The following is a 20,745-nucleotide window of genomic DNA, read 5'->3' as shown; positions in this document are numbered from 1 at the left end:
ATGAAAGAAACTTTTGAAGTCGTATGAATGAAAGGCATGCCACTTTAGGGCTGCTGCTTCATGATATCGCAGCTCTAATATGTAACATGTGTCCTACACTATCTGCTTCTAGCTTCAGCTAGCTACCTTCTGAGCTCACAAAATATGACCTGAAGTGAGAGCTAAAGCAGCAGCAAACTGACTTAACATCAGTGAGCATCTCTGAAGAGTCATAAACAGGATTTGCTGATCATAATTCACGTTTCTATATATATATATATTTTGTAAGAATTTTCAGATAAGAAGATTGTGTTATAGGTTTAATGAATCATATGTCTTTATTATCTACATGAATGCATGATGCCATGAAGTAGTAGTGAACATGGTCAAGTACTGATAATATAAATTAAATAAAAACTATGGTTTATTATAGATGAAAAAAAAAAGTTTTGAAATACTGAATAGATGTGTATTCTTGCCATTGTTCTTAATGATTTGTGTGATATTGTCATCAAAATTAAAAAAAAAAAAAAAAAAAACATTCAAGCCGAGAGATTCGTTGATCTTCTTTAATTAGTGATAGATGGAATTTATGACAAGCCTTAGATTTCAACATACTATCTAATTTTGTCACAAACAAAAAGAAAAAACGAGTATATATCATCGAGAACGAACTTCTACTACCGCGAATTCCCGACCTTTATTATCTTGATAAAGATTCAAAATAAGGAAAAAAAAATTAAACCGACAACTAACCTTGATTAATATATGATGATCATTCGATCTCATGCATGAAACCCTAATTCTACTCTCTCAAACTAGCTTGTTGGTGCTCCCACAAGAAGATGAAGATGCAACATGATCTACGAATCGCATGGCCTCAATCATTGAGTTACTTAAGATGGATCACTGTGGTGGATTGAGGCCAGGGACGAGTGTTATAAGATCATGCTGGCAGCTTCACCTACTGATGGTGCACCCTAAAATTAGGGCTATTGGTTGTGAAGAAGAAGAAGTAGAGGCAATTGTTATATAGAAGAGAGGAAAGGTGGGGACTCATGATCTTAGTCATTAATTGTTGATTTTGAGGTTTAAATTTAATTAGCATTAATTAGGAATAAGATTAATCCAAGAGGTGTGGTCCAAGAACATAAGACAACATTAATCAATAGTGTTGTCATACATGCATGCATGCCTACATTAATTTAACTCCTTCCTTTTGTGTATCCACTTGCCAACTACAGTCTTATTCATTGGAGTAGCATCAATAACTTATTTATGAGTTTTGGCATATAATTAAACTAAAAAAAATCATCTTATTATTTTCCAAAAAATATATGATTTGGTGAAATTATGAGGGGACCAATATATTGTAATTAATTACAATCTGTTATATGTGATGACAAGATTCACAATTTTCACACATCACAAGGTTGGGGATGAGGTGAGCATATCAACAATTCAATTTGCATACATGTGAACTCTGTCCATCTTCTTGTTTGTATATAAGTGTTTGAGAGGGGGAATATATTTGTACACAAATATATATTTAAATGTAATTTTCTTATTCAATTTCTTTCATAATTTCTGTGAAGTAAGGCTTTAAGAATATGCTATGTGGCATTAATTATTGTCATATTGTTATGATCTTAAAGTGAAGTTTACTCTCCTTTTTTTTCCATCTTCTCAATAAAATTTTAGTTAATCTGTGCGAAACATATTCCTACTTTCTAAATATAAACTAAATGAATTTAAAACCTTGGGTCAGATTCATGATTATGATTATTAGAGTAGATCTTAAATGTTAAAGCATTTCTTAATTAATATTGGAATAATTTAAAACCTATTAGGTATTATCGCATACTCAAATGGTACGCGAGTGGATACTTGTTAGGACAAAAAGAATTTAAATATCTTTATAATGGTATGATATATTGTCTACTTTGGGTTTAAGCCCTTATGATTTTTCTCTTGGGCTCTACCCAAAAGATTTCATACCAATAGAAATATCTTTCTCTTATAAACTCATGATCTTTCCCATATGTTTTCAGTGTGTGACTATATTTACAACATTACAACCCAACAATCCCCCCTCAAACAAAGGACCACAGAATCCCCTCAAGCATCGAATCGCTTTTGACCTGCTCAGGGCCTCCCCTCGAGTATTGGGCCACTGACCTGCTCAGGGTCTTCTTTACTTCGTTCAAGGTTTCACCCACATGGTTCGATCTTGGATCATGACACCGCCTGTGCTTCTTCTAAGGGTTAGTCTAGTGAAAAGCGACCTCGCTCTGATACAAATTGTCAAGACCAAAAGGAATTTAGATATCTCCACAACAATGTGATATTGTCCACTTTAGGCCTAAACTCTCATGGTTTTACTCTTGAGCTCTACCTAAAATGTCTCATACCAATGGAGATATCTCTTATAAACCTATGATCTTTCTTATATGTTTTCAATATGGGACTATGTTTGCAACCTTGCAACCCAACAATGCTCTCCTTTGACATATAGACTAAGTAATAGAAACATAAATGACGATGGGAACAACTAGTCGAGACAGAGATAAGGTGGGGGCGGTAGTCCCCTTCAATTTTTAAGTACAAGAGGTGTAGATTTTTTAGTGCAAGAGGTGTACGGGTATAAAAATTAGGGGGAGGGTGAACACAGCCTCCCCCCTTATATGGGATGTTACGAGTGGACTAAAAATGTCGTGGAAGTCAAAGTCAATGTGAGATGGCAGCCAGGGCGTCACCCTCATTAGGGCTCAGTTCCTCACTCGATGTGAAGACCTTCGGTATAAGGGCGGTCGGCCTAAAGGCCAGTCGTGCTTGAAGGATTAGTGCCCCACTTGTGAATAACTGGCCAGCGTAAAGGTCGATCAAAATCATGACCCACACCACATAACTCTGTTTTATAATCGGTCGACCCAAAGGTCGGTCGTGCGTATTTAAATTTAGTATTCGCTCTCAATATATGGTCGAACATTCCTATATCCGGACGGACTCAATAGACCTATCTCTCTATTTAGCGCCAAGACACACAGAGTAAACATGAACGACCTTGAGGTTGGTTGAACATATGAGGTTCAATTCTCCACTTCTACAATATTACTTTCAATTTACAAATGTCGTCCTAGTGTAGTACAACTTCTAGTATAAATTAGACTGTTATAAGATCGGCCATACCTACGAGTTTAGACGTCTTATTATCCAACAGTCAGTCTCTCATCATGCGGCCGACTAGCCCTAGAGTTGACCAGACTTGCGAGATTTGGCTCCTCATTCCTTAGCAGATCTTCAACATGAGCCTACGAACATATTGCCGACCGAACTTATGACCGATCGTACTTATAGGATTCAACTCTCTCTTTAAAGGGCTAATTACATAAGGTTATTCTTATTACAAAATCGGTCAAACATAGAAACAGTCGGGATACCTCATTCGTCTAAGTATCTGTCCGGGTTATATTTCAAGAGACAACACAGTCAGGAAATCCCAACAGATTGTTAGAATAACAACTATCCATCAGAAAATATTTTTCGATTACAACATATGCATTCAATAGAACTTTCTTATGAAAGTGACTATACAATTTCTATTATTATTACGAAGATTATACGAGATTGTTAATATATATATAATAGAAGATTTATACCTTCCATTATCCGACATCTTCTAATACCAAATATTCTTTGTTGCCTTATCATTACGAGGTTATCAGAAGTGATATAAAAGTGGAGGGTTTCTCTTCGCTAGAGGTATGTTTTGACACGCTTTACTTACAAGAGCACAAGATTTCTCTCTATTACGCTCACTCTAATTTACCGTAGTTCCTCTTCACTTCTCGCTCGGTTACTTATTGACTTAAGCGTCGGAGGACCTACGACAAGGATCCCTTCCTTAATTTTTGTCCTAACATTCTGTTGGCTCTTTTGAGTGTGCGTAGAAAGGAGGAAGGCATTCTAAACCCTTTCCAGATCTAGCTTATCATCTTCTTCTCCTGTATAAAGTCTTCTCCAGGTTAACAACATTATCACCTGCCCAACGCGCCATCTCCGTACCTTTTAGACAGGATCACCCCCTATGAATTTTTTGGCTTTGTCCCTAACAGGGACGAAGCCAACAGGGAATAAAAAAATTATTACCCATATTTTTACTGTAATGCATAAACTGTTCGTCTCCTTTCTCTCTCTGCAGCAAACAACTTGGCTTCGTCTCATTCCAACCTTTCCTCTCCGTAGCAAGCAGTAAGCAATGCTCTCCGTCTAGATCATCTCCTTCCCTCTCTGCAGCGAGCAATGGCTCAACGCCCTCAGTCTAGACTGTCTCCTTCCCTCTCTGCAGCAAGCAATGGCTCAATGCCCACAGTCTAGACCGTCTCCTTCCCTCTCCGCAGCAATCCTCCGTCTCTTTCCCTCTCCATAGCAAGCCACCAAACAACGTCCTCCGTCTCCTTCCTTATATAAAGCAAGCAACGCCCTTCGCATAGCAAGCAAGGAATTTTGCTGAAAGGTAACCCTAATTTTTTTAACTATTCAGCAAAAAAGATGCAAGGCAACGACGCCGCAATCACTTGCACTGCCTGACGAGGCAACGACATGGTAGCCTCTTGAGCGAATGTTACCTCACCAAATGACAACAAAGCCGAATGTTGCCTTACTAGGCACCGACGTGGTCACTTGCGAAGCAGCCATTGCCCGCAAGGAAGCGGTGTGGCTGCCTCGCGAGTGGTCATTGTCTTGCACAACCATGTTGTAATTGCTTGGCGGGGCAACAATCGATTGTGAAATTGCCATGTCGTTACCTCACCAGGTAGCGTGAGCCATTGCGCCTACACTACACTAAACTAATATCCTAATCAGCCCTTACTGCACTGAACTAGTATCCTAGTCCGCCCTTGGTTACATGCATTGTTATTAGTAGAGCAATGCTATGCAAAATTAAAGGATGGGGTGCTAATTAAATACATTAATAATTGTCACATGGCATAGTTTTGACCGTTATGCAAGAAAGTTAGAAATTCTCCATAATTGTCTGATACTATTAAACGAGTAAATTAAAAAATAAAAGTAAGTCATCACATGGAAGGCGTCTAAAATCAATCTATCATATGATAACTAACTCACATATAGATATACCCTGAGCAGCATAATTTTGTTCGGGATTATATTACTTGTGGAATTAGAGATACATTTGTGTTTCAAGCTCGATCCTGATAAATTAAAGCCTAGAAGTGATTAATCCTGATTAAAACATATATATATTCCTTGTGGTCCTGTGCCTTTTTATCACTTCCATGCATACAGATACATGCAGATTCAACGTAACAATGTATTATACACATATAATATACATATATACTGACCATGCAGCTGGAAGTATATAATAGAGTAGATTATATTAATCTATAATAAAGCCCATTTCATATCGAATGTCACACCCTGTATTTGGTTGTCGCCAGCTTGCGTTACATCCCTGGTATAAATTAATTTTCCGTAGATTAATTTTTTTTATTTATTTTAAAGTTCCCTTCAAAATCGAAATGCAATTTTTAAAACAGAAACTAATTAACCTATCTGAAGGCCTTACGCCATGAATTTGCCCGGCCCATGATCTATTGGGCCGATCCACCTGAGTACACGTAATCCTGTCCACGTGTACACGTAACGAGTTGTTTCATGACAGTTCTGCTCGTTTCTCGATCGTTCTCCTCGCAATCCAACGAGACCCTTCCCGATCCATCCTGTCGTCCGTATAAATCTCCCACCGCTCTCGATCATCGCCACCGATCAGCGCTCGTGATCGAGTTCTACCATTACACCGATGGCGACCGTTGTAGCAGCATCCGCTCTACGTCCTTCCGTCTTCTTCTCCGGCCAACCGCAGCGCCGGCCTCTGACGGCGGTGTCGCTTCCACCGCCCGCGCGACTCCGGAGACTCCACGTGTCTGCCACTGCGGCGGTGCCGCAGAGCAAGGAGAAAAACGATGCCGGTGCTACCTCGTCCATCGACGTCCGCGTCGACAAGAACGGCGCCGCGATGGTGAGGCAGCGTCCTCGCCGGTCGGCGTTCGACGCGGCGCCGTTCGGGCTCGTCGACGCGATGTCGCCTATGAGGACGATGAAGATGATGCTGGACACGATGGACCGGCTGTTCGAGGACGCCGTGTCGTTCCCGGGGAGCAGCACGGGGGAGATGCGGCCGCCGTGGGAGGTCATGGAGGACGAGAAGGAGATCCGGATGCGGTTCGACGTCCCGGGGCTGTCGAAGGAGGACGTGAAGGTGGCCGTGGAGAACGACGTGCTGGTGATCAGGGGCGAGCGCAAGGAGGAAGAAGGGGAAGAGTCCAAGTGGAAGGGTTGGAGCGCGAGCTCGTATGATTCCAGATTCGTGCTGCCGGATAACTGCGACAAGGAGAAGGTGAGGGCGGAGCTCAAGAACGGCGTGCTGCTGGTGGCGATCCCGAAGACGGCGACGGATCGCAAGGTGATAGACGTCGAAATCCAATAAAGATGGTGATATGAAGTAGGAGTGTGTATGTAAGTCATAAATGAAGTCTCTGTTCTCGAAACAGGGGAAATCAGTGTGGTTTACTGATATTACCATGTGAATAAAAATGTGTGCATAAATCCATGCTTCTATATTTCCACTTAAACTTCTTGCTTAAAGCTACAGTTAAACAATTGTAACATTAGAGGCCTACCAAAATGTATAAATGGCAAAGGCCACTGAGCATACATTACAAAATTGTGGAAATTTGGCTGACTAGAAAGTAGAAACTCCCCAAGTCAACCTTATTTTTGGGATGTATATGTGAATTCTTCGATGGCAATGGGCACGGCTTTCCTCCTGTTCGGAAATGATAAAACAGAAACTTGGATAGTATCGAGAAACACTATAGATCATTGGTCGAGTAAAGACTGAGATGATAAAAATACCTTGCAGAGGAAGAAGAATTATGAACGTCTTTTAGAGGTGCACGGAGGCCGCTTGCACGGGCACTCGATCGAGTGTATCTGAAAGATGACATGAGCGCTGCAAACCTGTCCATTGATCTCTCCGCTACAGTTGTGTAGTTGTTCACATGTGAAATGTCACAACCGAATTTTCCTCCTTCCCTTACCATGGCGCCATTGTTGTTCAAACGAGACACTTGATTATCTGCAGGGTACCGGTATCATTAGTTTTACTTAGCATAAACCTTTTGACTGTGATTACTGTCTCCTTCGCTAGTTATAGAGTATTTGCAAGCATAACAACTTTATCATCAACTAATGTGAAGAACATAAACTTGGTTATGAAAGAAGTAGCTCGAACCTTCTCCATGATGAACTGAAGTCCTTGCATTCTTTGATGGCAGATTTTCCTGATTCATTACTAAGATGGGTGGCTGATTTTCGTTGTCCTCGGATAGTTTTCTTTTCTTGACAGGGTAGCCACCAGGAATACAATCGTTATTTTCATTACCATCTGTGGCACCATCATTGGGTCGATGGAGACTATTGACATCTGATGGCTTATGCTTGAAGTATGAGCTTCTCACAATGACTTTTCTGTTTGTAGACACTCTTGTCTCGTCGACCACAGACGTTGCCTGGTGGGACGTCTTTTCCTTGTGTGATGTTAAAAATGGTTTACATCTGGAGGAGGAAATTTGCGGACCTGTAAAGCCACCTGAAAGCCATGATCTCAGGCAAGTTTAATTATACTTACAGCTGAAATCAAAACTAACTTACCATGTACAGTTAGCCTATTTACGTCCTGTTTCTGGATTGGATTGAGGAACTTATCTTCCATCTGGTAAAAAACAAAGTTATACCTGTTTTTTTGTTGAGAGAGTACTAAAGGAGCTCAAAAATTATACCGTTTCCATTGCTGTATCTGTAACATGACCTTCAGGACCAGAGCCATCCTTGTCATCTTGATCAACTGGAGTGCTTTGAGTACTGCTCGTATAACAAGTAGCATCTTTTGCTGAAGCAAGTGGTCCAGAGCTACAGGTTCCAGAGCTTGGAGAAGATGAATCTGGTGTTACCAGATCTTTCTGCATGACTTTCGGGGCCCTAAATTTCCGTCTTGCTTCAACTGATGCTAGACCTTTCTCACTGTTAAAGAACTCAGATGTGTAATGAAGAAAGAAATCAATTATGACAATTAATCATAAACTGAACTCAACTCGCTAATGAATTGGAGTCGGCATTCTAGATTTTGTGATGAAAAAGTTAAAGCTGATGGAAAACATTGGATACAAAAGTAGTTGGTTAGCAAATTCTTTTGGACGGGCAACTCAAGCCTTCTCTTCTCGCTTGATGATACAGATTGTTGTACAGGGTAACTTCCATTAAGCATCGATGTATTCTCTACACTTTTTACCTACAATCAGAGTAGATAAAGTTAACAAACATGTTAGCTAAAAAAAATTCACAAAAGCTCAAAGCAAATCATTCATCACTATAATAAACAATAGATAAAGGGAACTCAATAAATGACATTTACTTTCACAAAAACACAACCTGGAGCCACGAATCAAATAGGCTTCAGTTTGTAACGATATAGGTGCCAGAAACAAGAAATATGCATCAAACTAAGAAAAAGAGCATATTCTAAGGAAGTCATCATGTGACCATATTTATCTCGACTATTTGGAATTGTTATATATTTCACAGTTCATGTGGTGATAAATATCCAAGTTTGCAGAATTGAGAATTTAAATGCCAAAGACATAAACATTGCACCAATATCAACAGATAAGATTTAAAAGCACGCACCTGGAATGGCATCTTTGTCATTGGATCAATATCGCCTTTTGCTATTCCTTTTGCTAAGTCTTGGGATAGCCATGTAGGAACAGTCAAGAAAAGCTACAATCATCTGAATCAATTGAGTATTACCTATATTAGATAAGATATATGCAAGAGAATATATGACAGATGTAGGATATGGGCCTAGAAAATCAAGGTCTTCAAAAGGACATTGAGGTGGCTCCAACAAATGGACAAGATCCTCTTTTGCAGGATCATAAACTCTCTGATGTTGGAACGCCCAAATTGCTTTTTTAAACATTTCCTCAAAAGAAGATGGGATGGATACAGCACTATACTTCAAGTGCTTAATAACCTGAAAGTAACAAGAAAACTTCACTTGTTTAATTCAATATTCTGGTTTTTACCCTAACATATGATATTACTAGCAGCTGTCTGTGTGTGTAGACTTATTAAATTAAAAATCATAATAAAAACAAAAAAAAAATAAGCTAAGATAGAATGGATAGAACATCTGACATTGTAGCAGCATACAGTAGCATAAATCTAACTAACATTAGCACAAGGGAAAAGCAACATATCTAGGCGTGGTTGAGAAATATTACTCCTTCAATTATTGCACCATTAGTCCAAGTTTTACTAATAGCGACTTACATTCTCATAGCTTTTAAGCCTCTTGACAAGTGCATGGGCCCTTTTCAAACCCATACCTGGCAGTGATGGCAAATAGTCACAACCACTTAAAATGCACATCTCGAGCATCATCTGTTTGGTAAATCCAGTTAAATCAAGATCCTTATTTTTTCTCAACTTTGAATCCTGGAACTCAACTCCATGACCAAACTTGTCCATTTTGAAGATTATCTGAGTAAGACACTTCAGTAATTAATACCTTAAAATGACAATATACATTTGAACAATATTTTAAATGAATGAATGACTAAAATTTTGGCAAATAGACAAATCTTTGAAAAATACTTACTCTAGAACAGCCAAAAGGTATTAAATCTGAGTCTTCTGTAATGACAGCATCAACAAGTTTGTTGATGGACAAGAAGGTCATCTGCGCATCAGCTTCATAAGGGGCTACAATATAGTCAACCTTTTCCAGCTTCAAAACCTGCACTTATGCACCCTAAATTAAAACAAGATATAAATATGGCTTGATGAATGATTTTAGTCACAATCATCTACATTCACTAGAACAAAACTATGTATCAAAAATAGAATGTAATCATCTTTTTCCCGCATAACCAAGCCATGGGGTAAAGGATAACCTGACAATAACATAATCAGCTACCTGAATTAGTTCAAGTGCAATTGCAGGTGAAATATCAACAGCCTTTTGGTAGCAGTCAAAAGCAGCAGAAGAATTACCCATTGCTTCATGTTCCATTGCTCGTGCAAGATTTTCTTTCCTAGCCCTACATCAATTATTGCAGTTAGCTAGGAGGAAAGACATTTTAAATATATCCTCAAGTTAATAATCAGAAAGTGAGATCAGCATCGATCATATTGAAAAGCATATGAACCACGTGTATTAGATGCAGAAACAGACAGCATCTTTTACAAGACTGTTTTAACAATTTATATTCCTTAATTAAGTAGCACACTAAATTTCATCCTACTTTCAAATATTGGTTTTCATGCTACAGAGTCTAGTAAACTACCAATCATCTTTGTATACCTTGACCTCTTGGTTTCTTGTACAATCTTCATTGGTAGATTCCCACCATCAAATACAAGAATAGGTTTGACTCCATGATGCCGCAACAGATTTACTCTATGCATGCAATACTCAATGTGCCTATACATTGCCCATATCAGTAAGTTGCATAGGTAAAAAATTGAAATTGAAAAGCATACATTGTCAAATTCATGAAATGTTCCTGCGGTACTATTAACTACAGAAACATAATGCAACATTATTGATAATGAAGAGATGACATCTTCACATAAATAATGCTGTTGAATGAAGAGAAGGAAGGAATTTGAAAAGGAAGATAACAAAAATATACACAGCGAACAATTTTGGTGAGGTCCTAACAAAAACCATAAACGTGAATGCTTTCTAGATTTTCTGGATACCATTGCACTGCACAGTTAGTTCTCTAAGGAACATGAAGAGAACGTTAAAAATGAACACAATATTGCATGAGTAGCAGAATCTAATTGCATGGCATTGGGAAGCTAAACAAAATCCATAACTTGATGACAATGAGAACATTTCAACCTTATCAATTAAAAAGCAAAACCCATGTGTTCAGGTTGTTTGTACATGTTAATTTACATGAAATCATCGCTACACCATTGTGAACAAATGAATTTTTGACATTCTTAATCAAAGAAAAGGTATCATGCATTCAGGATGCGAAGACATCAAAGGAAAAAAAACTTTCTTTTTCTTTCTTTTGGAAATAAAGAAAGTAGGAGACAAAGTGCTGCATTGTAATAATGATTAAAGGTGCAGTGTGTTTTATGGACAAGTGTTCTCCTCAAAAGATCCAGTATGAGGGAGATACAAGTGGACTATGCCCCACGAATCATGGACTATGCCCCACGAATCATCAACTAGCAACTAAATTCATGTATTTATCCATCTTTTCTAGCCATAAAAACCTATTGAAGAATAAAACAAGGCCTGTCGAATGTGGAGAGGCAGGAACGCAATAACCCTTCTTTGTAAAGAAAAAGAAATTCAAGAAATCCAACTCGTGGAAAATGAAAAGCAAAAGAGGAGAAGCGGTAAATGAGAAAAGAGCAATCTTTAGACCGAGACAAAACTTTGTCCTCCCATAAGTATCTACTGGCAATGTAAACCTAGAACATCAACAAGCGCAGAAGTCAAAGAGACGCATAGGTACTTGGAGGTGGGAAGGCCTTTGCAGAGCTGCGTGGCGCAGCAGAAGGCGCCTTTGTGGAGCCAGGAATAAGCGTCCACCGCCACTGCCTGTCCTCGAAGCTCCTCCACATGGATCGGCGCCATAATAGACTTGAGCAAGGGGAGTAGCCCTTGGATCCCCATCGCAGGCGCCGCTCGACCTCGTCCCTCGCCGCCTCAGCTTGCACCCTCACAGCCACGCCTCTACCCTTTGTCCTTCGGCGTATGCTTCTGCCCTCTTCCTCGGCGCGAAACCAAATGCCGCCCGATTCATTCCCCCGGCAAACAGATATAATAGGGCAAAAAAAAAGGCCGACGCTGCAATGCGAAGAGGACGAAGCGGGAAACGAAAAGATTTCGCGAAATATCACGTGACACTCACGTGCGTATGGTTTAAATTAAACATTTTGCCTTATGATATTTTTCTTTTAAAAAAAATGGTTCAAAATTCACTAATGCTTATCATATTTTATAGAATATGATTTACAATGAAAGCCCCGATGAATGCTATCTTTATTACCGTTCGATTTGTCCCAGGGCGTAGCACAGATGGGGAGTACATGGTTCTGTGGCTGAAAGGTCCAGGGGTTGATCCCTGGGGTGTCACTGTCTCGGGTTAACGTCTCCGCTATGCACTTTCCATCTGTGTACCTGTATTTACCTCCCTCCATATCCGTGGGACCGGCTCTAGGGGGGCCGCTGATGTGACGGTTCCAATTTTTTTTTATTATTATTATTACCGTTCGATTTTCTGATTTATTTCAGGGGAAGTAGTTGGGATACTTTATCCCAAAACTAATGTTATAATGTATCTTTATGTCTCTTAGTTGATCGGACGATTATAATATTTATATGATATGTATTATATTTTTGAGATATAATTTAACTTATCCAATCATAGGATAGAGGATCTCAACTCCTTTTGGACACGTCAGGGTGAAAGATTTTATATTAAAAAACTATTTAAAAAATTCTCATTCTAATTTTTTTCTAAATAATTTTTAAAGTAAAATATCCTTTTAATATTTTTTAAAAACATGAGACCTCTTGAATACCTATAAAAATAAATGTAATAGGTCAAAATTTGATTCGTCAGAATATATTTTATAAGTTATTATTAAAAATATTTTAGTAATATTATATTTATATATTAATTATATGTATGTCTGACCAATAAAATGTATTGTAAAAACAAATATATCAAATTGGAAAAAAAAAACTACTTTATTTGCGAAGCATTTAATGTTTATATAAAACAGAACACACTTTGATAATTTTCACCCACAATACAGTTCGCCAATGAGTTCAGCTCGAGCCTGAACCCGAGTCCGTCAATTTCACGAGCGTTGTCCGATCCAACGCCTTCCCTGGGCTTCCCCAGCCCTTTTCTCCCTCCCTGCTCCAAAAAATAAAATAAATAAATCAAATTAAATAAATAAAAAGTTAGTTAAACTGGATTTAATTATTACCATTATTTGATTCTCTACTTATGTCTTTTCTGTGCTTCTGCAAGGTAAAAATAATAATAATAATTAACGCAAATAATTTATTTATTTATTAAAAAAAAGTTCTTATTTGTTGATAAAATAATAAAACCTGCAGGTGACTTTTGATTTGGTGGAGAGTTATGCCTGTGACTCCCCTCCTCTCCATGGCCTGCATGATCGCTGTGGGCTTTGCTGCTGTACATTAATTGATGATTCATTAATTTAAAGGGTTTCTATGTGTTAGATATGATTATATTGGAAATTCCCTTAAAAAATATGTTTTTTCTCGAGGAATGAGGGTAAGAAAATAAGAAAAACGAAGATGAAAAGAGGTCCAACCGATTGCACCACCGAGCTCTTCAACGGCCCGTACAAAGATGTCGTGTAGTTCATCGGTCCATCGGATGCGACAATTTTGAGGTACGTTGATGGTGAACAACCCGTTACCTCTGTGATAGTTGGATGAACATCACGCGTTGCCATTGGCAACAAAAAGAGTCAATGTGTAAGCGACAATGTAGAATTAGAATAGAAACAACAAATAAGTGTGTAACATGATCTCTTTGCTCTTGAGCCAACGGCACAGCACGACACGATATGACACGACACGAGAAGAAATTGGAATTTACCTATACATGGCCATAGAGATCGAAACTAACCAAAATATATTTGCCCTTGACTATGCACTCGGTGAGAGATGCGAGAAGGAGGAAGACCAAGGACCTTATATTTAGGGAAAGGATTGGTAGACTTAGGGTAAATGAGTATATATTCCAAGATATAGTTTTAAAGTTGAAATATCTATCAAAACGATACACTGAGCCTTAAAATTAAAATAAAAATCTAGAAGAAGATTTTCATTATAAAATTAAAACAATATATTTGTCGTTCCGATAAAAGTGTATATATAGGCATTTTATTTTTATAAAATACAAAATTATACGACTTGATATTCAAACAAATAGTCACAATTAATATGATAAAATGTCATAATAATTGTGATAAAATGTCATATATGATAAGTTAAGAGATACTGATAAGTGTTTAACTTCTAATTTCCATATATAAAAACGAGAATATTTTTTTTTAAAAAAAAAAAGATAATTTTCCCCCAATTTCAAGGGAATATATAAACTCAAATTTTACACTCCCCACCACAAACCTAACTTGACATTTCTCTCAGACAATGTCAATTTACACACGCAACATATAATTTTTGAATACCCATTACATAAAAAAAACAACAAGCCATTTAACTGAGCCTCAAGTAAGTTAAACCAAATAACATTAAATGTGAGATGCTCATTCAGTCCTATGAAAAATTTCACAAGTCATAGGAAGTACTCGCGGTGTGCAGTCGAGAACTTAGCATCTCGTGATTGCACACTCCATTCAAAGGAAAAATCTCTACAAATGCACAGTAACTAGAGATTAGCTAGAAATTGAAAGATTGAACTGTGGATGTCTACTTAATCACTTGGTAGCCTTCTACTACACCACAACCCCGAAGGCAACTAGGCCTTAAGTAAAAAATGAAAAAAAAAAAGGTTGAACCAGGTAGCATGAACCTAGGGCGACCAGTCTGGTTCTATAGAAATTTTTCACCAATTGAATCGGAAAGTGCTTGCGATAAACGACTTAGAAGCTTAGCATCCCATGATCTTGCACTTCATTCAGAGGAAAAATTCATAACGGAGGATTAAACCATGTGAGTGACAATTTGACATAATGAGAAACATCAACATACCTTCATGCGATTTCCACTGTAATCACATAAGAAAGACAACAATAAGGTCCACTGTATGCCCACTCTTGAAAATTATAAGCAAGAAAGATTTTTTATCTGTTTCTCTGCTAAAAGATTAGGGAACCCCTGTGTAGAAGGGAATTGACACAACACATGACAACACCCAGGACAAATGATCCAAGAACTAATATTACAAACTCTACCAGAGAATAACTTGAAAAAAAATATATACCAGCGGAATTGGGAGAGAGGGAAAAAAACCTAAATTACAGTACAGATCTTATTTTTTTTTCAATAAAAGTTTTTTTTTTTTAAAAAAAAGGTGGAACAAAGATCTTAATCCATTCGCCAAAATCTTGGCTACCATGTGGCAGGTGACCCAAGGCTACATTAGGGTTCTTACCCTTCTAGTGAGATCCTACCTTGAGGATGTTGGATCATAAGAGAGCAAGAAAGGAGGGTGAATCTTGGCACCTTAAAAAATTTTATTTTCTTTTGTTAAAACTCGAGTGAGGAATGAAGTAAATAGAAAAATAAATGACACATCTCTTTTTTATTTAGTTCGGAGCCCAGTCGACTCCTACTCCAAGGCTAGTGATCTTTGATCACTTTCGTTAGACAATCTACTAAATAATGAAATAGTATAAGTATGAATACAATATGCAAGTAAAATAATATATTGATGATCCTGTCCAAAAGTCGATGAGTTAGAAAGCTAGGGATGTGGCGCTCCCGCTGACTGCCTATGGACTCCGCTACGCCCTGCAAGACAGATGACGTCAGTGCCAAGCCAGGGAAGGGGTCCCTGACGTTGGCCCTCCAACGCTCAAGTCAGTCACGAGCGATGAAAAGATTTACCAGTAAAATGTACCTGACATAATACCTTAACAAACCGAGCATATCTCTAATGTGATAGTGGAAGCTTCTGTCGTATGATCTTCTAGTTGACCATGTCTGTCGTCAACGGCACTAACTCCCAAAAGGATGTCGATGGATAACATAGGGGAGCTGCTGCTAGGCCGAGCGGAATAGCCGCTCGGCCAAAGTTTCGCTACGTCCGTACTACGTCTGCTCGGTCGTAACTCCGCTGTGGCTGCTGAATCCTGTTGTCGAGTCGAGCGGGGTAGCTGCTCCGCCAGGATACCATATTGTCCTGGCGTCCAACACCTCCTTAAGCGTCGATTATTCGGTGCATTTCCTAGAGTCAATGGTAGGGTATGATCGGACACCTTCTCCTCCCGGTCAGGGACCTGATCACCCGACCAGCCGATACACTTATCATTCGTTCGACTATATGACACTCGAACGTTGATCACCTTGATTTTAACCTCCATCGTGGCAACTATACCCTGCAGGGTGGGCCCCTCCTTATCGTCACATCAACCGACAACAACGTATAGAAGATGAAGTGTAGGTTGTTGGAAGCCTCTCGGTGTCGTAGTAGTTGCAATTTGCACAAGCAAAATGAGCGCAGTAGAAAATTGAAAAGCAAGAGTTGTATTTGGCTCGGAGCTCGAGAGCTTCTTTTATAGGGCTCGTTCCGTCAACTGATAAGAGGTTCCATCAACTAAATTGATTTGTCGATTGATTACTCTATTTGTCGACGGGTCCTCTGATCCTTCCTTGTTTGTTGTCATATGTTTCGTTCGATTGTGAAAATCTGGTTGTTCTGTTGATGGAACACAGTCTTTCCGTCAACTGAACCATTTTTTACCTTTTGTGTTCTTATTCGAATCTTGATTAATTTTGGAAATATATTGTTCTATTGACTAATCACCTTGATCTGTCGACAAAATCAAAATTTCCTTTTTGGTCTAGATCGAATCTCACTGCTCTGGTTTTTCAAAATTCCATCGACTAAACACCTTTTTCTATTGACGGAACAATCCAACAAAAATAGATTATAAAGTTTATCTTGTAAAATAGAGTTAGAGCATAAACCTGCAAAATAGGATTAATATAAATATAATATGTATGATGAATATAGTAAGAACTATCTTGATCTTAACTTAGAAACCTTCATTGATTTCTCCAGTTGAATCAGTACCTAAGGTTTATCCCTAATAGGACATGAGCTCACTGCACTACATCTAGTAGCTTACATCAACTTACCTGTCAAACATCTAGTCTTCCATACATGTTTGGACTTTTTTTGCTCCGTGCTTGATTGCTTGATCCACTAAGAATTTTCCCGCAATACTAAATTAGCACAACACCAAATAATAGTACTTGAAAATAGTGTTGGTAAAACTATACTTAGGTTTACCAAAATTCGCTGGTCTAGTCGACCGCATCACACATGACTTCTCACTACCTAGATTTATCTCCCCTTAGAGTTTCATTGTCTAATTTCACTCACTAGGACTTTCACCACTAGGGCATAGTTTCACTAACTAGGACTTTCACTTTGCTTAGAGTTCACTCCTCCAAGATTTCTTATTACCTAGGGTTACCTCCCCCTAGAGTTTTCCTCTTGCCAAGCATCAAGTCACCTTAACTTGCTTGGGCTTACTAGTCACTCGCTAGACTATTTACCACTTGCAGTCACTCGGTAGACTACTCACTACTTGCTAGTCATCTTGTTAACTTTCATCTGGCTAAACTTCTCACTTGACTAGGTCAACCTTGACCAAGATTCATTAAATATATTGTCAAATAAACATTAATATTCTGAAGGTCAATTGCACCAATAGAGGATGTTGCCACCCAACTCATTATCGAGATTAGGGTTATCGCTTGCCAAAGCGAAACACCCCATTCCATCTCTCTCTCTCTCTCATGTGTTTGTGTGTGTGTGTGTGTGTGTGTGTGGGGGGGGGGGGGGGGGGGTGCAACCTATTTTCTTCTTATTGCCCCACGGGGTTATCCGAAGTGGTTGGGGCGTAGAAGTTTGCCCAATGAGAACGTGGGTTCAAATCGCGGCGGCAGCAAGGGCGTAAATCCCTTATCCCCGTGTCCCTCAGCCCACTATGCCCTTAACCCCTTCGGCTACCGTGAATAACCCCCCTCGTGATAGCCTTGGGCAAGATCCACGGGGGCGCTGGGGGCGAGCGTTATCGCCTTTTTTATCCTTTTTGCCCAGTGTGTGTGTGTGGGGGGGGGAGGGGGGGAGTGAATCACGTGATTTTAAAAAACTATCTTATTCAATTTTATAAAGCAAGTGCACGACAAAAATAATGAAAGAACGCGAGAAAAAGATCAAGACATGATCGATTACTTGGTTTGGAGTCTTCAAGGACTCCTACTTCATGATCGAGGACCTATGACCTATCGATGAGTAATTCACTAACTCCTCTATCGGTAAACTTCTGGTAAAGTAATCGAATACAAAAGAACAAAGAAAAATGTAACAACTCTACATTTTTTTTCTTTTGTAAATATAATTAAAAGCACAATAACACAACTCATTACCAACACTTAAAAGACATGAACTTGATTGAGCTCGTGTGTTAGTGTCAGTCTACCAGTAATAGTTTAGAAGTCATCGAGTAGTAGTACGATGACAGCAAAATGGTCGTAGGAGCTTGTGTCAGGTATGATGTACAAGTGTTGGTCGAACAGAGCTTATATTGAGTGTTGAGGGTGTTTCTAATTTCATCCGAGGTGCTTCCAACCTCAAAATTCACTCAAAACTCCAACCTTTATATATCATCTCCAAAGCTCTCAGTCTTTATCTGCGCGAAAGCGTCTCCAAGCACTCCGAGGCCCCTCCAAGCTCACATTTGAGGAACCTCCAACGTACTCCAGGGCGCCTTCGCGCAACAAACTTCATCCTCAAAGTTTATCTACACACGGGCACCTCCACTAGGTATGGGGTGTCGCAATGTGCTGCTCCGAGGCACCTCTGAGGTACATTGGATACTGTTCATCTAAGATTTAACTTTGCTCATTAACTATTGCAGTACATGTTAGTCCAAAATAACAAAAAATGTCCTACAAAATAGAGTTAGCACAATAAACATAAGATTTATGAATTCGATCTTGTCTTCCCAAGACTAGGATCTAGTTATGTTCTTAGCTTAGACTTCCAAAATGGATTTAAGCTCGACCAACACCTACAGTCCCACTAGGACTCGTCCTCACTGATCACTCTCCTCCAATGACTTACCTCACTTACTAGTTGCAATCACTTGACTTGTCTCTTGACCTACCAGGTCTTTCTGCCAAAATTGCACATTCAGACTTCAGCTAATCATCTAGAATCGAACATCCCAACTGGATATCAGCCAACTATTTGGTCCTTATTGACTTAGTTTGACTTCTTACCAAAATTGCACATATAGACTTAAACCAAGTGTCTGGTCTTCTAGACTCGTCAATTCCTGCACACTCGATAAAGAGGTTAGACAAATGTAACGTCTAAATTTAATTCATTTGTCATTCATTAAAATTTGAGTTTGATCATTGATATTAATTGCACCAACATCTCTACTATGCAAAAATCTAACTTGTTGCCTCAGTGACAAATGAGGGCGCTATTGCAAGCCCTATGAGCGAAGACGACGAAGATAAAATAACTCACAAGATCGAACGAAGAAGTCATGGATAAATCGATAATTTACTGAACCAATAAAGTTAGTTTTAAAATTATCAAAACACGTAATCAAATCTCATTTCATCCCTTATCTTTCCGCATTACTGTTCTGAATTGATTGCCCGATCGAGTTAGTATTGTTGAGTAATCAATTGGCAACAAAATCTCGATCAACCATTTGATCACTTTTGGACGAAATCGATTGATGGTCATACTTCATTAAAATCAAATTTTTGATATTATTCAACAGAGGGGAGTATCATTGTTGTAGCATATGTATAATAAGCATTTGATAGAATTTTTCATGTTGATAATGAGTTGAAAAAATCATCACTCGAAATATAGTATGTGATCATGATGTTTGAGGGCGTGAATATATTTAGAAGTCTTAGAGTAAAAAGGTCTTGGTTTGGGGTGATTCAGAGTTCTCTAGTTCCATCTGTCACTTTTTGATGAAACCGACTAATGGACCTACGCTATTCAGAAAATCAAATTTTTTATATTGTTCGACAAAGGGGAGTCCAAGCACTACAAAAAATAGTACATTATGGGACGAATTTATAAAAAAATTTCGTTGCAAAATATTTTGGGACGAAAATATTTTCGTCCCAAAAATCTTGTTGCCAACTTTTGGAACGAAAAATTTTTCGTTCCAAAGTTGGCAACGAATTTGGGGGCGAAATTGGCGACGAATAATATTTTCGTCCCCAAATTAATTTAGCAACGAATTTCGAGATGAATTAGGTGACGATTTTTTTTTGCCAAATTTGTTCCTTTGTGGTGTCGGTTAGTGAGTATTATCATCATATTATTTGTAATGAGCATTTGACATAATTTTTTATGTCAGAAACGAGTTTAAAAAAATTATTGTTCTCAATATACTGAATCGCATTGATGTTTGAAAGTGTGTATATATTAAGGAGACTTAGACAACTGTCAAAATCTTGATTTGGAATGATTCAGAGTTCTCTAGATCTATCAGTCACTTTTGGACGAAACCGACTGATGAATCTACATCATTCAGAAAATCAAAAAATTAATATTCTCCGATGGATAGAAATCCTATAAACTCATTCATAATGTTAGTTAGTGAGCATGATCGTCGTAATACTTGTAATGAGCATTTGATATAATGTTTATATAAGAAATGAGTTTTAAAAAATCACTATGATCAATATAGTATATTACATTGATGTTTGAGGGCATGAATTTATTAAAGAGACTTAGATGAGTATAAATGTTTTGATTTGGAGTGATTTGGAATTTTCTAGGTTCATCATCCACTTTTAAACGAAATCGATTGATGGACCTATGCCATTCAGAAAATCAAAATTTTGAAATTGTCCAATAT

At 38.4% G+C, this 20,745-nt stretch overlaps 2 protein-coding genes across 3 annotated transcripts; one reads left to right on the top strand and one right to left on the bottom strand.

Annotated features, from left to right (window-relative positions):
* The first annotated feature begins 5,728 nt into the window (after positions 1 to 5,728).
* On the top strand, positions 5,729 to 6,612 carry LOC122050912 (small heat shock protein, chloroplastic-like). The gene has a single exon (XM_042611783.1). The coding sequence runs from the start codon at positions 5,807 to 5,809 to the stop codon at positions 6,491 to 6,493; it is 687 nt and encodes a 228-aa protein (XP_042467717.1). The 5' UTR covers positions 5,729 to 5,806; the 3' UTR covers positions 6,494 to 6,612.
* Positions 6,591 to 11,942, bottom strand: LOC122050910 (exonuclease 1-like). 2 transcript variants are annotated; one of them, XM_042611781.1, is made up of 13 exons: positions 11,610 to 11,942; positions 10,433 to 10,552; positions 10,046 to 10,169; positions 9,728 to 9,865; positions 9,400 to 9,609; positions 8,925 to 9,100; positions 8,752 to 8,824; positions 8,233 to 8,356; positions 7,848 to 8,080; positions 7,720 to 7,780; positions 7,301 to 7,657; positions 6,922 to 7,144; positions 6,591 to 6,832 (listed from the first exon to the last, which is right to left on the bottom strand). In XM_042611781.1, the coding sequence occupies exons 1-13, from the start codon at positions 11,768 to 11,770 to the stop codon at positions 6,778 to 6,780; spliced, it is 2,055 nt and encodes a 684-aa protein (XP_042467715.1). In that variant the 5' UTR covers positions 11,771 to 11,942; the 3' UTR covers positions 6,591 to 6,777. The 2 variants fall into 2 exon arrangements, with proteins under 2 accessions (XP_042467715.1, XP_042467716.1); XM_042611782.1 differs by having other exon boundaries at positions 7,301 to 7,645.
* Positions 11,943 to 20,745: the final 8,803 nt, after the last annotated feature.

Source organism: Zingiber officinale, chromosome 3A (assembly GCF_018446385.1).
Source record: "Zingiber officinale cultivar Zhangliang chromosome 3A, Zo_v1.1, whole genome shotgun sequence".
NCBI lineage: Eukaryota > Viridiplantae > Streptophyta > Magnoliopsida > Zingiberales > Zingiberaceae > Zingiber > Zingiber officinale.
Note: the sequence above shows the minus strand (reverse complement) of the source record. Positions and strands in the feature narration are given on the sequence as shown.